General features: G+C 48.9%; 1 protein-coding gene across 3 annotated transcripts in view; it reads left to right on the forward strand.

Moving 5' to 3' along the window:
- LOC128890863 (uncharacterized) overlaps nt 1–15,325 on the forward strand; it is a 193,471-nt gene extending 178,146 nt beyond the window's left edge. For all 3 annotated transcript variants that reach the window (XM_054149795.1, XM_054149796.1, XM_054149797.1), the window contains one exon: nt 8,364–15,325. In XM_054149795.1, the coding sequence (XP_054005770.1) occupies nt 8,364–8,594 (231 nt within the window). In that variant the 3' untranslated portion in view covers nt 8,595–15,325. The remainder of the gene's footprint in view (nt 1–8,363) is intronic.
- The last annotated feature ends 2,123 nt before the right edge of the window (nt 15,326–17,448 follow it).

Consider the following 17,448-nt stretch of genomic DNA (forward strand, 5'->3'; position numbering starts at 1 on the left):
CCGAGGACGACCGCGTTCGTTAGGCGCAACGTGTGTTCGTTTCTAGGTTTCTCGTCTTAAACCTCCGACGAAAGGGTGACGTAGTCGTGAACAGATATCGGAATCGTCTATCGAGATGGTCGATTCTCCCGTAATCGTCGTCGAGCAACGGCAGGCAGACAATGCGTCAGGACGACGTTGGGATGTTAGGTGGCTGGGTCCGATAGGCCGAGCCATTAAGGTATTGAGACCTTATCTGAATGAAGACAGCGATATCGCGCGAACAGCTGCCGTGCCATTTCGAGTTCAATCAACTGGGTTCGATCAACAATCGCGAACGACGAACGTCACCGCACCGACAAAGCCGCGATTCTCCCAGCTCTCGTGTTCCTCGATTCCTATAGACGTTTGAACCGCTGCATCGGGCGACTTCCTCGGAAGAATGGTGATGCGAAAACGTCAGGAATACGTTTGTTTCGCGAGCTCTGCTCGGAGACGTCGAACCGATCCGTTCGAGATATGACTTTGGAAATGCGAAACCTTTCGGGTAGAGAAGTTGTCGAGCTCGAACGATTTCGGAATTCTCGAAATCTAGGTCTACCGAATCGACGTCTTCGAGGCGTTTTAAGACCCTGAAACCTGCAACTATCGAGCATTATGCTTGGCTTCGACGCGGTAACATTTCAAACGTATCGGGTTCCAGGTTTGGATACGGCAAACCTTACAACTTTCGGATTCGAGAGACCGTAGGACTCTCGTACATCTTCAAGATGTTTAAGATGTTTGCAGCTCTTCGAATGATTGGAACTCCGAGGGTGTTGAGAAGGAAGGTAGATATTAGATTCGGGGAGATGTTGGAAAGTCCAAAACGGTGCTTCGTGGATTTTCAAAAACCTGTCGTTTAATTTCTTAAATTAAGCTTATATCATCCGCGTCGGTGTCAAAGGCTACGGAGTTAATTTCTGCTCGAAGCAGCCGCGCCGTCGAAACGACGAAAGAGGGAAAACGCGGGAAAGAAAGCATTTGCAGCGCGCAACGAGAGGATACATCCTCCTAGGGGACATCGACATGCCGCGAGCACACTACCCCTGCGGAAAATGATTCGCTGTACCGTTCGGAGCCGACAGACGGATCGAGCCACCCCCGATTAATTTCGCCCGAGGCTGCGGTACCGGGATTTTTCAAAAGTAAGTCGCGAGAACAAACAGGCATTCGTGCCAACCGCGTTCTCGCGTTTTTCAACAGTCGATTCACCAGCCCCATTTCTATCTTTCACTTTTGCTATTCCTGCTCGCGGCCCACCAGTGGAAGCAGCATTCGATTCGACGTCCGACATGACGCGTCGTGGACTATTCTAACGATCAGACATTACCAAATTAATCAAATAACGTTTCAGAGGCTAAATACACGATGCAAGGAAAAGTTTTCCGAGGTCGTCGATGTTTTGCAACGCGAACGCATAAATTTTTGTTCTCACCTCAACTCAACCATACACGGAGCGTGGCCTTCCGCTATTATGCACACTCGCGTTTGCGATATGACAAGAATTTGTTAATACATTTGTTAATACATCGCGTCGGCAGATCGTGAATCGTTCTTCGATAACAGCGAATTTTTACCAAACGTCTACCGTGAATCTACGCGGTCGTCCGCGGTGTCTGACTCTCTTTAGGCTCGACTACTGGATAGTTGCTTCGAGACTCGTCGTCACCGTTTCAGGATACGTTTCGTTGCTACGTTCCGGTATTTTCTCAGAAGCTAGGCTCGCGTTTTACCGTGGATATAGGTAAAACAAATATAGTGGAGTAGGTAAAACAAAGAGCGCAAATGGTTTGCAACACTAATTTCAAATCGGTTGCCACCGTGTGCGTTGGGCCTACCACTTTCGAGTCGTAAACGTTCCGTCGTCGACGGTTGTAGAGCCACCTTTTTTGTCCTGAAAAATCTGACACCGCCTACCTAAATCGGGGAGTATGTTTGGAGCAAACGTCACGAGGCGTTGGAGCGAATCCCCCGGAGAGTAACCGGTGAGCCGAAAATCCAGGGAAAGTGGGTACGGCATTGTGCGTATGTCGCGTAACGGGATGGAAAGTACGTTTAACGGGAGAAGCTTCTACGGGTTACGAGCGTAAGCCACACCCAGCAGTTTTCACGGATACCGACGCCGCGCGACGCGTTCGAGGCCGAGCCGCGACAACGAAATTGCGGGAGGAAATTTACGAGGCCGTCTCGCGAACGTCGTTCTCGCGACGTTTGCCAATTTGACGAAGAAGAAAACGGCTCTCAGCCCGGAGAGGCACGCGTGGGGCTACGTGGATCGTTTCGCTACTCGTCGCACGTCCCGGGACGATCGTTTTCGAGGATCGACCACGACGCGACGCGACGCGACGCGACGCGACGATACCGCGACGACAGCCAGACGAAGAGGTGTCTCCTACATCCTTAAAACGTGGCCCTATAACGGTCGCGAACCGATACCGCGAGATATCGTTAAACTCAAAGGCTCGCTGTCGAACCGCTCGACTCTAATTGAACGAGAAGCGAGCTTTGTCCTCGGAAATTTATAGATTCGCGATGCGACGTGTACTTCGCTACCCTTCACCTGGTTAGGTGAAACGTTGTAACTTGGAGTACAAATCGAAATATAAGAGTTTAATATTCCGAGGATCGCATCGTTGGTGCGAGTAACGGTTACGGAAGAGTTTAAGAGGTTCGAGGGGAGAACCGTATGTCGACACAGTTTCACGGAGGAACGCGACGAGGCTACGAGCGATTCTTGAAAGAAGCGGACTCGAGAGAAAGACCCCTTTCATTTTTTAAGACAGTCCAAAGGCGCGCGTGCGCTCGCGCACACACGGTATCTTGAGGGTTTAAGAGCGAGGGCCTCGAGTGTGCGAAACGAGATGTTTTCCTTGAACGTTTCCTTAACACCAAGGTTGTTTCGTCGAAACCGAAGCGAAAGCACCACGCGCCTCTCACGCGTTAATTTTCATCGAGACCAGCCACCGAAACGAGTCGAACTTCCGCGTCGGCACACGAGGCGTATTCGTCCAAGATCTCGCGGGACGATCCGCTAGTCGAACGAAAAGCGCGATAGCTCGTCTGCTCAAAGCGCGGCGCGACGGCGAAAGAGACGACGGGAAGAGGAACTCGCGAAGAAAGAACGCAGACAGCGGAAAAAGGGATGCCTTTCATTTTTAAAACAGTGGAACGGTTCACCGACGCCCCCGAGAGCTTTACAGAATTTAAGAACGAACGAGCCGAAACACGCGAAACAAGGAGGAAAGCCCTTTAACACGCAACTCGCTTATTTCTGCCGGCTTTAAAGGGAAACGGCTGCTGTTCGCCAGGCTTCCCGTCGACGCGTGTGTTTTCATCCCTCCGCCTCGCTCCTCTCAGTTTTTGCTCGGTTGCCTCCGCGATTCTTCCATGTCCGGCTGAAACCGTTGTAGCAGATTTTACGGGATCAACATGCCGTGCATCCGGCGTGCACCTAACCCAACCTCGTCCCGACGTTTCGGAAAGATTCGCGATTATGCAAACGTGGTTGTTGTCCTTAACGGACGTTTCACTGCTACGCTCATCGCAGCGAAAGGATCGAAAAGAAAGAGGTCCGCGAGAGGGAGGTGGTTCTTCGACAGCTCGTCGAGAAACGGGAAAATCGAACCGATTGGTCTCTCGAATTTTGGCAAAATCCCCTCGCGATACCGATACGAATCTGCCAAAGACGGTAACGACGAGAACGCGGACTAAAATATCGCGAGAGGCACACCGATGTAGTAGAGCTCGAAGTTGGTTGTCGCGCGACTCGACGGCTCATTTGCATTGCGTGACGGAGCTGTTTTCCACGACGGCGACCCTTTACGTGTTATAAAGTCGGCATGCGTTGCATGTCGTTATTCCTTGCTTTCCCTTCTCTCCCCACACCCGGCTGATTTTTATTTCACCACTCGCCCCGCTTTTATCCGGAGCCCTTCTCTTTCTCTCCGGGCATCCAGCGCTGCCTGCTTCTTGCTCGCCTCGCTTTTTTCCCTTCCGTTTTAACGACTAACGTCGAGCAGACTCGACGTCGTTATTGATTAACCGAGCACGTGAAGGCGCACCGGCGTCTTGCATGCCGGAATTCTTTTTTTTTTTTTTCCTCTTTATCCGCGGAACTTTATTGGGCCACGCGACGGTTCCTCGCCGTCTTTTCCTCGGGGCTGAGAAATATATTCGAGCCTCGTTCCTCGTCATCGAGACAGCCGCGAATGCGCGAATCGGTGATCGAAGTGTTCAACGTTCTACACGTTTTCTATTCTTCGTCGACGTGCTCCAATCAGTCGTCTAAAGTCAGGAGAAGCGCTTTTTATGCGGCTAAGATTATCTACTTCTCGGCCCGTTTCAGTCGTCCACCGATCCAAGCTTTCGGAGCGTACAGCTGATCCCATTATACCGCTATTATAATCTGACATCGACGTTTAGCAATGCGAAAACGGAGAATGCGCGGGTCTTAGGACGAACAGGGATGACAAATCCACGGGTACAATCGTTCCTGATACCGAATTCATTCGGCCCGACGAAAGGGACTCCCTATCGAAGTAGACGGGAAGGAACCGGTGGGAATCGTAATAGCAAGACGGATCCTTGTCCGTCCTTCGTTATGTCTCGCTGGCTCTTTCCCCTGGGTACTTCACCTACGTTGTCTCCGACTCTTTCTCTTTCTCTCTCTCTCTCTCTCATCTCATCTAATACCTAGGCTTGCCTCTCCGAAACGCTCGTCACCGGTCCCCGTAGTTTATTACACTCGGTTGCTCTTCGCTGTTTCCCTAATCCCCTTTTTCTGTTATTCGCCTGCTCCCTTCCATCTTCGTTCTTTCTACATTTTACTATTATATTTTACCATTTGCTTTCCGTGTTTTGCCTTCACCCCCTCGGTTGTACCGATTTTTCTATTCCCCTTCCTTTCGGCTTAATTCCTCGTCCGTCTGCTTTTCGCCATTTCCCCGACCCTTTTCCTCTTCTTTTCTCTTCCTTGGTCTCCGCTCCCCCTCTTCGAAAGCACGACCGGCTACGGAACCGTTCCTCCGCCGAGAAACCCAATTAGGCGACCATTAATAAGGGATTCACCCTGTCGAGGGATAATGGCAGCTGCCCGTCGATCGAAACCTGCTCCGGATGCGCCTGCACCGTCTTCCACGCGCTGTCGTTCGCGTAGAGACGCGAATAAATCTGCAAAGAAGTCGCGTCTCTCCACCGGCCGCGCCGACGAACGCCATTATTCCTCGACCATCCGAGCCGCGATCTCTAATTTAGCCAACTCGAGATACAACTTCTTTCCGCGAACCAAGTAAATCACAGTCGACGCTCGCAGCTTCCAGCAGCGAGTTATCGATACGATAATATTTATGATATCACCGTATCCGCAACGTAAAGGTCGTGATTCGGCAATACGATATTATTAAACCTATTCCTAGATATGCATGTAGAGTAATTCGACCACCACGTCAAGCATCGAATCTGACAGGAACCCATCCCGCGAGACCGAATCGAGGTTCTCGCAAATGCCCAAATGATTACCACCGCTATACAGTGCACTTGCACACCTCAAAACGTTCCGCAGGTGAAAATAATTCATCACAAGGATAGTATTTTTTTTTTTTTTTTGCCATCGTTACCGAATTTCATTGCTATCCGAAACAATAAATATTACACCGATATCGCGTTAGTCGACAACCAAAAGCAACCCCCCCCCCCCCCCTCCCCCTCGCGAAAATCACTTTTCCCTTCGAAACGACGCTACGCCGGTAAAAGGTAAAACATGTTACGTCTGGCTTAATTTCGAGTTAAAATCTCACGGCGTACGGTAGCCGCTGAAAGCGCAGCGAACTTTATAACGCACGGAAAGCGGAGAAATCCGGTGAAATTTGTAACAGAAACGCGGAATAATCTTATGTACCGCAAGATTTGCGTTTCGAATTTCCGAGCGCCGAGCAGGTTCTTAATTATTGATGGACGATTCGCGCGATCGAACGCGAATCGCTACCGACGAAGCGAAAAGTTGGAAAGGTATTCGTCGAAACAGCAACGTGAGAGAACCCGACGAAATTCGCGGTCGACCCGGATATTCGATAATTAAGCCGCAACGCGCGAGAAACTCGGCGCTACAATTAGCACCGGCCAATGTGTAAAATGAATTATCGTCCTGGGCTTTGACCCGGGTCCTCTACGGATCATTATTACTCCGCGGCGCTCTATTCGATTACACTCCGGAAAACCGGGCACGTAGCCGCAACGTTTTCTTCTCCGATTCCGCGAATACTCGCGGTGCGCGAACATTTATTCGCCAGAGGAATACGAAAGACGGAATATTTGCGTTTCGTAGAATTCATCGGCGGCGTAACAAAAGTATGTTTAGACGTTTAGAATTTTTCTCCAGCGGAATCTACGGAATCCTAGTCGTACGGGCGAGAAACTTGGGGAAAAATCGGAGGCGAGTGGTGAAAAACGAATTTCCGGTGCATCGATAATTTAAAGGACCAACGGGTCCTCTCCTCGCCAAAAGTTATTCGAAAGAGTGCACGCGTAGGGATGGGCAGATACGATTGGGTTCTCCCAGCGGGTGGAATTTAATTTCATTGAAAATCCGACGTCGATGCTTCGGATTCGAAACGAACGAACCTCGAGTAGGACGAGGACGGGGACGGCGAGGTCGTCGCGCAACGGCGTCGGCGTCGGGACACGCTCTGGTCGAACCACGTGGTGCATACACCCTCGCACCTAGTCGCTCCGGTCCTCGGAAAATATCGCCAAAAATCGCTCTGGCCTCGGTTCCTCCTCCGCCGGAAATTAAAGATTCAACGAGCCGAAGGTAATTTCGGGGACGAGGAACAAGATGGGGAAGAGGGACGCGCGAGGAAGAACGACGTAGCGCGAGGATGCGAGGGAAAGAGAGGAGGTGAGAGAATGATACGCGAGAGGGATGAAAATGGAAATCGATGCCGGGGCCAGGAGCGCGCGAGGACGAGTTACATTCGGCGTCGTTAAGTCGAAACCGGGAGAACTGGATCCTCGAAGGGAACAGGTCTGGGACTCTTTGCCTGCCTCGTGAGACTGGAAAAAGTTTCTAACCGCGCGGGGGCTACACGCCCTCTTCTCGAGCTAATACGCTCGTGACCTTGAGAGGAATTTAATTATTCGTCAGGATTCTCCTAAGACTGAATTAAAATCGTATCAAAAGACCCCCCGTTCGCGAGACTTTCCACCGTAATCCCTTGTTTTCATTTAGTCGGGTGTTTTCTAAAGAAGTTTCGCCGTTATTGAAACGCACGCTTAAAGGGAGAATGGGATCACGAAATACGGGGAACGGAACACCGACTGTGTTACGGTGGATGTCGCTTCGGGAGTCTCGGGTGTTTTTTCCTCCCAACTCCTGCGCTTTTGGTTAATAACAATATGCCCGAAGAAGAAACCGAACAAAGGAGTCCGGTTGTTGTTAATTCCGCGTAATTAGCCGGGCGAAAACTGGTTGAAACGCTAACACGCCGGACTGGAAAAAAATAGTGTTTGTTATCTGAAATACTAGGGCAATAGTATTCCGGAGCACAATGGAAACTGGCGAAACGAAAGACGAGAAAACTTGGGTCCCGAACAATATTGCAGCGCGATTTAATTTTTGATTACAATGGAAATCCTGCGGCCTCGGGTTATCACCCCGCGATGCCGCTTAATTAAGTCGTTACGATAATAGCAACGATGCATCTGCAAACGCTCCACGCGAATTGCGATACATACATTAGTGCTCTTGATACCCGGGGAATAAGGGTGCCCAGGCCCTCGAGTGATCTCCATACCCGTATTACACGTACATAACCCGAAAGCATAGTCGTACGTATCCGGTATACTCGTCACTCGAGGACGTTATTTTAGAAACGAATCACCGAGCTTATTCAATTATTGTCTGTTAGATCGCAGAATTTACGTTACGCTACGGAGTAGAAATTAGCCGAGTCGTTTAATCGCAATTACGCTCGATTCTCTGTTTATCCGGAGTTTGATATCGGTTCGACGATGGTTCGTTAATGAATCTTCTAATGGAACAAATTTTCAATAAACTCTATTGCCGACTTACAAATTGTTTAAAAAATTTACAAATTCGAAAGGATGCGTCGTCGGAACTGCATTGGAAACACGATATCGGGTAGAATATTTTATTCGCGTTCTGTTTCCATTAAACGTAACGCATAAATTTGTAACACCACACGATAGTATCCGATCGTTAAATTTGTCATTACTTCTACGTAACTCTGCGATACGTTGGTTCCTTTAGTCAATCGCTATCGCTCTAGAATCCCGGCAATTCCACGGAGAATCGCACTAACGAATTCCGATATTTCGGGTTTCAGGAGGAGTGCGGCTCGATGCTGCAGGATCTCAGCGACAAGATCAATAACAAGCACCACGAGGTCCACACGCATCCTCTGCTCTCGATCTTCAAGATGGCGGAGGTCGAGGTCAAGTTACCGTACAGCAACGAGGTCAGCGATCTCTCGAGGTCGTCGAGCTTCCTCCTCGTGGCGGTCCTCCTGCTCCTCAGTCTGCTGCGATCGTCGTCGACGTGTCTGGTAGCCTCGTGACACGGGCCAATCGCCACCGTTTACTCGTATTGAAGAGCAAAGATTCTTGTATGCCTAGAAACTCGTTGCCGAAGAGAAGAAGAAGGAAAGAGCCAGTACCCTTTCGGTACAACGGACGGCCCGTAAACGCTCGGTCAGATCGGCGGTGAACACCTACGCTCGTTGCTCAAACCTACTCAACGAATGCGACTACGGGACTTCCGCGAGACTCTAAGCATTTTAAATGTATTAAGCGTTCGAATCTTCAGCACCGAAAGGGTTCAATCTCGGCGAGCGAGAATTCACGGCCTCGAGAGGCACGCATCAACGAACGAGAGTTAAAGAGAGAGTTGCATCTTGCCAACGGGGCTCTAATCTTCGTGCCTCGTGGATCAACGACGTAGAGAATTCGGTTTCGTTACCGCGATCGAGGATCAAATTTCCAACGCGTGACTCTAATCGTTTAGTTGAACTACGAAGTCTTAAAGTGAACTTGCAAGTACGACCTCGGCAAGGATCGAACGATCGCGTCACCGCTGTTCTAGTTTCCTCGCGAAACGACTTGGAATCCATTCGCGGCATCGTCTTTCTTCGAACGTTTCGTTCGATTTCGTCGACGCCACGTTTCTCCTTACACGTTTTCCCATTCTCCTCACACGCGGGAAGGTTATGAAACGATCCGATATACGAAATTGAAACATTCACGGGTACTATTCGGTTCTAACGCGAGGAATCCTAAGCGACGAGTCGATCGTTGTTCGAGGCCAAGTATCGAACTCGATCTTCCCGACCAGACTCGATTCGTTCGCCGTTGCTCGAGATTTCGATCGGTGAGGTTCCCGGGTATCGGACCTCGCGGTATCAATCCTGGAGATAAGAACAGGTATCGGTGCGATGTTGAGACCGGCGGGAAAGAAAGATCCTCGATCCCGCGAAACGTCGACGCGTGTAAAAATGAAAACGCACCGTAGAGTCTGTAAATGACCACCGCTAATATATGGTATAATTAATAAGCTAGCAAAACGACCGCCCCTCCTGTATCGGACCACTAGATGTTTGTTAAAGTTCAGAGCTAAATCTAAAAGGGCCTTCGAGGCGTCGCGAGAGACTCGAGTGTGTAGATAACTGTAGATTGTTGATAACGTTGTAACAAAAAGAAGATATTATAGAAGAAGAAATCACGCGGACAAGACGATGTCTCATCGGCAAACGAAGAGACGAGCCGGTGTCTCTTACACGGGCGTGTCGCGTAGAGATGATTTACCGACGTAAAATATTCGAGTAAATGCCATCGCGGGAGTAGAAGGGAATTTAATGCGACGTTCGTTGATCGAACGATTAGCGGATCGCGTTAAAGCGTCAGGTGTGCAGCGGGACACGCCAGATCCAGCCCGTTTAATTATGTTTTACTCCGTGACACGATAAAGTGTGTCGGTATTATCGTGTCGGAAGTCTAATAATTTCGCCGGCGTTTCGTGGATGGCTCACGGCCTCCGGTGTACGAGACACCCGCTTTAAAACGGTCGATTTGTCAGCGAGAAACGAGAAAGAAGCGGAAAACCGGGGAAGAAACTTCTAAACAGCTCCCCCGGCGCGTGACGTTTACAAACGACGTTGAAATACACGACCTCAAATTATTCAGCGGTAACACCTCGTTCCGCGTTGGCTCGATTATAATCTCGACAGTACTCGGTGAACGCGTGCCGAATAGTAATTTTCAAAATTCCGATTCCTCGCTGTGGAAGTCCTCCCGTGGCTCGGCTTACAGGGCAACGTTGAATCGACAGCTTGGACATCCGCGGACGGTTTTGTTTCGGTTGCTTGAAATTTCAACGCATCGTTCTATATGTCTCGAGAAATGATGAAGCTACTATTATTTGTAGGAAATATATAGATATCGAGAAACGAGACGCGGAGCGAGGTCGATCGTCGGTCGTCCGCGAGACGAAACGGAGCGATCGTGCATCGTCGACGATCCGAGGGACTCGTCGGCTTGGGAAATCGAAATCGGAACAGAAAGGTTGCAAAACGATTCTGGCTCGCGTTCGGTTCGAAAGATGAAATGTACAAAATTTATTGTTTCGCTAGTTATCGTTGTAACGCGTTCCATTTTCTTACTTTCACGAATGAATAAGTAATTCGATCGTATTTTATTCGTATTCAGTTATCGAGACGGCTGAATTCTGGACGAAAAGGAGAGCGAGTTTGGCTATTTCCAACGACAAAATTAGGGGCGGAACGCGTCGTATAATTAGTCGCATTTCGACAGAAGTGGAGCGAACGTGAGTCAGATCGAACGTACGTGACGTGGCTATCGGCAAAGCAATAATGTATAAAGTTTACGATCCACGGGCACGTCGCTCAAAAAGGGGATGGGGCCGGTGGCGCAGACCCGGCAAATGTATAAATGTCACGTTATACATAACACGCACGTAGAACAGTCGTATATATATACATATATAAATATAAAAGCGTATACATATATACATATGTTAATTCGCGTCGAAAATCTCGGCCCCGCTGGGGAACAAAGAATTTTATCGCGAGTGAACGAAGAAACGATCTCCTACGAGAGCGACGGACTTATCGATCGATCGAACGTTTGAGACTCGACGAACTTTGAGCGACAACCGGGTGTATTTTTTCTTTCGCGAAGCACGGAAGGTTTCGTTAACGCACAAGTTTCATTGTTCGTCCTTGCACCGTAAAACTTTTTGCTGAAGAAGAGTCGAAACCGAGGGAGTTCTCGCAAGCTTTATCGTTTTATCGGTATCGATGCGACGGCTACTTGGAAAATACGTTCCGTTCATTCTGGCACAAAACGAAGCTGAACGAAAAGCGCACACGCTTGCAATCTCTATCGGCTCGCGCTCAGCACCAACACGCGAACCCAAGCCATCGGTTTTTGCAGCGTTTACCAGACTCCGTCTCGGTCTGACTAGTTATAGTTAACACCACTGATTTATGCACCACTTCTACGCACAAAAGCAATCCACGAAGAAACCGTAGGACTCTCCAACTTGAAAAGAGCAAATCAAAAAAATCAACATCCAAAACCGGTGGCTTGAATATTAACATCGTATCGACTCGAATTTGGTTAACGTTGAATGTTCGGTTATTTGAAATTTTTGTTGTCAGTCGGGCGCGCTGGATGCTTCCATGCTTCGCGACTAATCGACGCAATGATAACAAAAAGTACACGATGGACAAAAACTGCGAAGAGAGCGGTGGAAAGGGAGCAAAAGAATCGAGAAATAAGTTTTCTTCCAATGTGTCGCGACCGTGGGTCTGTGTACGACTGTCCGATTCTACTGGCCGCGAAAGTAGTCTGGATACTTTGCGAAGGCAACGTTTGGCGATGTTTTGGTGAACGGCGGTGGTACAGAGATCCATAGAATCGATTGTACGAGCAGCGCAATTACTTTGAAGCGTCGAAAAGCTTTCGAAAGCTTCGCGAAGAAAAAAAAAAAAAAGGCTGGCAAAAGTTGAGACGAGACGACGAAGAAGGGAAACTAATTCGCGAGAAAAGGGCGACGAAAGGACACGGTGGTTCCAATCGAACATATCAAGGCCTCCTTAGAAGCGGCCAGCCAATAAGCGGTTTTACTCTGGTTTCACGTAGGTTCAGTTTTTCGACGCTTTTTTCGAACGTGGGGGCACAGAAAATGCGCAAAGTGGCTCGTTCGCGGTCCGTTGCCATCGTCCTACGATATTCCCATACCAGAGGCAACGAATCCAACCCTTACCGACGAAGAAAACGTTCCATCGAACGTTTTCTTCCTTCGAGAAACCGTGGAAAATTCGGCTCGAGCGTTCGCCAGCTCGTTCGCGATCTCGCCGAGCGAATTTCCACGAAAATCTCTCTAAATAGCTAGGGATGAAATGCAACGAGGAAATACCTAGACGTGGCAACGGCGTCCCGCCGTATCGACGCCAACGTCGCTACGTTGAGAGTAATCGCGAATGAATCAACGCGAAGCGGAAAAACCGCTGCAGTGGCGGGGGTCAGAAATCGATTTTCCGCGCGGCACCGTGCGGGCCTCTCGTATTTGATTCCCTAGCTAGTAAGTAAGCTCACTAAACGTTCCTGTCTTACCGACGACGAGAAACGTACCGTCGCCCAATACGCTACCCCGCTTCGGTGACTAGTTTCGCGGAGAACTACCTCATTTTTGGTGCCGTGTCGCAGCTCTGGAATACCGACAAGACTGTATCGATCGCTAGGAACGTTCTTCACCGTCCACCAGTCGTTTTACGAACCGATGGTACCGCGCACCCTTTCCAACGGTTTCATCCCTTGGTCGACGATCCTTTGCACAGGGTGCGAATGGGTATCTTTCGATTTGCGAAACGAGCGATTCTTTTTTATCTTATATATTTTTTTTCGCGTGGAAGTGGTTTCCCGTGTAATTTTTGTTTGCTTATCAAAGTACATAGTCGGCGCGTCGGTGCGCGGCGAGTCTCTCCTAGGCGGCGGTAATTCCCCGAGTTTCTCCATCGGTAAACCTGAACGATGGCTCAACCTCTCCGACTACACACGAAACACTAAATGCGTGCAATTATACATATATACTGGTGCGCGTGTATACATATACATAATATATATATATATACATACATATACATATATATTTTATTACTTGATACGCACTCTGACCCTTGCCACGCGTGTAATATAAAGCTGTAAGATTACGTAAATGTAAACTTAAGTAGCACACTGTTCAAGATGCTTCATCCTTCCTAAACGGCTCGCGTCAATCCTCCAACGACCGCCATTGTTTAAGAGGAGACCACCTCGCGTCTCGTAAGCAGCCGAGACCAAAGTCAGGTTGTCCTGCGATTGTGACGCAACGAAAAGGGATATTATAATTTAAGATTATTAGAATTTGTTGTCCGATGAAAGCGAAGGTAAAATCACGCAAAAACTCAACCTATTCATTTGCGTAAAGTCACCCCGCCCCCCTTTCTGTCTGCGCCACGATTCCACGAGTTCGCCCGGTATATCGAAGAAAGACAAAGAAATCGCTATGTTTCGTTGTACGGTATGTAACACCGCATCGAATAATTAATCGCCCATTTAAAAACGTACAGTGGCGACCACTGCGCAACTTAGAAAACAGATGTGTGAACACAAAGCGGTTTCGACCCTTTCGATCGTATCTATAATAAGGAGCACAGAGCTCACCCTTACCTCTTTCAACCTAACAAAATTACGCGAAAGTTGGTTTCGTTTACATGGAATTATATCTTTAAGCGATCTCTGGATCTGGCCAGTTTGCTCGCCGCGACGCGTAACGACGCCGTTCATTTCCGCGTTCAATATTCAACGAATGAGATATGCTTACGAGACCGCCTGTAGGAGGTCACTTTAGGAGACGGAAAAGTGGGACGTCGCTTTTCAGTAGACATCTCTCTTGGTTCGCGCGCAGAAGAGAAAACACAAGGGACGGTAAAGCTAAGGAAAGCGCGCAGTCCCCGCGAGTGTTCGAAACGTTCGCGAAAAACGTGGTACGCATCCGTATAGCCACGTGTCCGCTCCGTGAGCTTACTCGCTCGCATGCCGTGTGTTCGTGTGTGAGAGAGCGAGAGTATCGAGCGTGTGTAGGTGTGTCCGGAAACCCTGTGTATCGCTGCTTCCTGCTTCGATCCGACGAAACACCGAGAGGAAATTAATAGTCGATTAAGCAGCCCTATCCCGATTGATATTCCGAGCTCGCGACGTCGTTTATTTCGCACGAACGAATGAAAACACGGTAGTTTCCCCGTTTGTTTTGATTTGATCCCCCCGAAACGAACATCGAAGAATATCAATCGTTCTCCGTTCCCAAGGGAGGCGGTGCGAGAGGATGTTCCCGAAAGAGAGTGAGAGTCTCTCGTTGTAAATCCTGGGATAACAAGAAACCGAACGCTAGGTTATCCGGGAGAATCGTCGAGCGGAAATGGCCATGGCGAAAAGCAACGACGACGCCGTACGTTAATCGGGGACGGAAACGCGACGCGAGTGTCCATCCAGCGCGAACCGAATCGCGCGGTTGCGAGGTGGTTCGTTTCCTAGATCACTTTACCGAGTCCGTTGAAAGTTTTTATTTCACCGAGGAGACGAGAACGATAACAAGGAAGGGAAAGCGCAATGCAGGGCAGTCGTTGACTTCTCCATCGGGAACACCTTCTCTGCTCACCCTCCGGTGCGGTACCGATGCGACGTTGACTGTATATACCTATACATACGTATACATATGCATATACATATATAAATATAAATATACAAAATATACATATGCATATACACGAGAGGGTACGCGTACCTAAATCACCTAGTTAATCGAACGAGACCCTCGAGCACCCGTCGTCGTCGTCGTCGTCGTCGAGAGTTTCGCGATCGAGATCTCGACTGGTTCCGAGGAAATTCTCGGACGAAGCGAGGGGTGGCTCGTTCGCTCGTTCGTTCGCCCCGATCGAGGAGAAGAAGGACGCTTGACGAAAAATCTCGGGCAAGAACGAGCGACGAGGCGACGACTAGAGAACGGGATCGTTAACGAGTAACAACGTCTTTACCGGTGCGAATGGCGACAACGCGTTACGGATAAATATATATATGTTCGGCTGAGGGTGTGCGAGTTGCGCGAGTGAACGATGCGATCGAGAACGCGAGTACTTGTTACAAACTTATTATACGGGCGGCTGACAAATTGCCGAGACGTTGGTAAATAAATACGAACAGGCCCTCTAAGGCCCCTGAAATTATACAAAAATATGCTGCTGGAGTTTCTGTTCTTTCTCGACGACCTGGCGCGCGAATAATCATCCCTCAAACGCGATGCCGATACTTGGACGTGCTCGTTAGTTTTTCTTCTCTAGAAAAACGACTGCCCGTGCAGTTTTACACATCACCGTGCGCAAGGCGATCTACTTTCTACTCGCAACAACAAACTAGTTTACCGTCTTCTTTTCGAACTACGCAACGAAGAACACGTAACGAGTTTTGTTCCGAGGGTATGATTTCAAAGTTATCAGGGCCACTGGTATTCCCTACGCGACGCATACTAACCGTGATTCCGATGAGATCCGTGGATAAATAAAATTGAATAAATATAGGAATAATAGTACGTCTTTATTGGTCTTGGGTACACGTTGATCGCACAAAAAGGAACAGTAAAAAGTAGCAAGCAACATTCCGTAACTAAAGTTGAGTGGACACGTCCGTAAGGAAATATGATCTCGGCGACGGTGAAACTTTTCTTTCGGACAAAGTAAACGTGTTCTTTTATCGCTGCTCGCAGCAACTCCACTTTTTGTTTAAAAATGACTTGCACCGCGCTTGTAACAAACGGGCTCTTATCACGAAAGTCGGATAGCACACCTCGGGAAAAGGTTGCGCCGTAGACGAAAAGTTGCCACCGTAATCTGGATTAATTCTCATCCATCGAGCGAAGAATCAATGCGTCTTCTCGTCCAAGTTTCCGCGCGAACGGTAATTAAATCGCCGCCGGCTTGTTTGGGGAACGCGCGACCGCCGGCAAAACGCAGCCGGCGCTGCTTTAGTTGGCTGCCTTGGCAAAACAGAGTCTGGCGAAAACAATGACACGGTGAGATTGAATGTTCGGCGGGTATGTTGATATCGATAACGCGGGTCGGTCGGCCGCGGATCGATTGTCCAATTTGGAGACGCGTTCACGCGTGCACGGCCGCGGACCGCAAACGCATATTAGGTCAACGCGAGTGCGAAACGGTACGCGGCACGCCGAGAGGAAGGTCGGTAAATATGCCAATGGTAGTTCGGTTGCTCTCGATTAAAATACACGCCCCATGGAAAAAAGTCCCGTTGAGTCGATGCTTTCATTCTGCAAATTAATTAACACGTTTGTGCGCGCCACGTTATTATTTTGTAAGTTATTCAGGCTGCGGGACGCGTCGAAGGAAAAATTTCAAATTTCAAAGTATAAGTTGATCCTTAGTAACGAGCGACAAAGTTTGCCAGACTCGCAATGTCCCCGCGGAGGGTTAAAATGTTGAACAACCCTCGAAAGCTGCGTCGTTCAAAACGGTGACACTGCGCGGTGTCGTTATGAAAAACCCTGTACGCGTAACATCCCTCTTACGATCGTATTTGACGCGACCTCTCGACTAGGCCAGCTTAACCCCACTTACCCCTCGGCTGCTCGCCGTGGCGGAGAGGATTTAAAACTATATTTCAGGCTGCGAACGTCGGCTAACATCCGCGGGTGTTTAAGCGTGCTAACTGTCAAAACACCGCTCGTCCGATAATTGGATTCCAAAGGGTTAGACGACCACGCCTGCTCGCGGTTTTCTTCGGCCGATTCTTAACTACAGAAGTCATTTTTTATTCGCACATTTCGAGGAGCAGGAGAACGTGGTAGATTAATGGGTGTTAAAATTGCACGTTGGGGAGTTTGCGTCGACGAAGAGGTCGATGCATTTAGGGGAAACGATTAGATATACGGATGAAAGTTCCTTTCACGAGCGTACGATATTTTCGCTTGGTTGCTTAGAAATATAACAATTTAAGAACCTTCACCTGCGCAGAATATTTTTTATCCTTGACGATGTTTACGCCGCGAGCACACGACGACTATCGTTTCCGAGGAATCGAGAGAGTTTCCGGTTCGCTTCCCGATCGAACGTCTGGCGACTACAAACATAACAGATGGAAGCTGAACAAAGTTGCTTAGTCGCTGGACGTGGGCGGTACTACGACGAGTTAAAAATACATTTTTGGTTGGCCATCTCGAATCGCGGTTCGCGTTGGAGAACAGGCTATTTTCAGAGGTCGTTCGCGGCAATCGTTAAAAAGCTGGAACAAAAAATATCTATCTTTCTTTCGCAATATTTAGAAACGAGCATCGGTCCCCGCACG

This window comes from Hylaeus anthracinus, unplaced genomic scaffold (genome assembly GCF_026225885.1).
Source record: "Hylaeus anthracinus isolate JK02 unplaced genomic scaffold, UHH_iyHylAnth1.0_haploid 12001, whole genome shotgun sequence".
Lineage (NCBI taxonomy): Eukaryota > Metazoa > Arthropoda > Insecta > Hymenoptera > Colletidae > Hylaeus > Hylaeus anthracinus.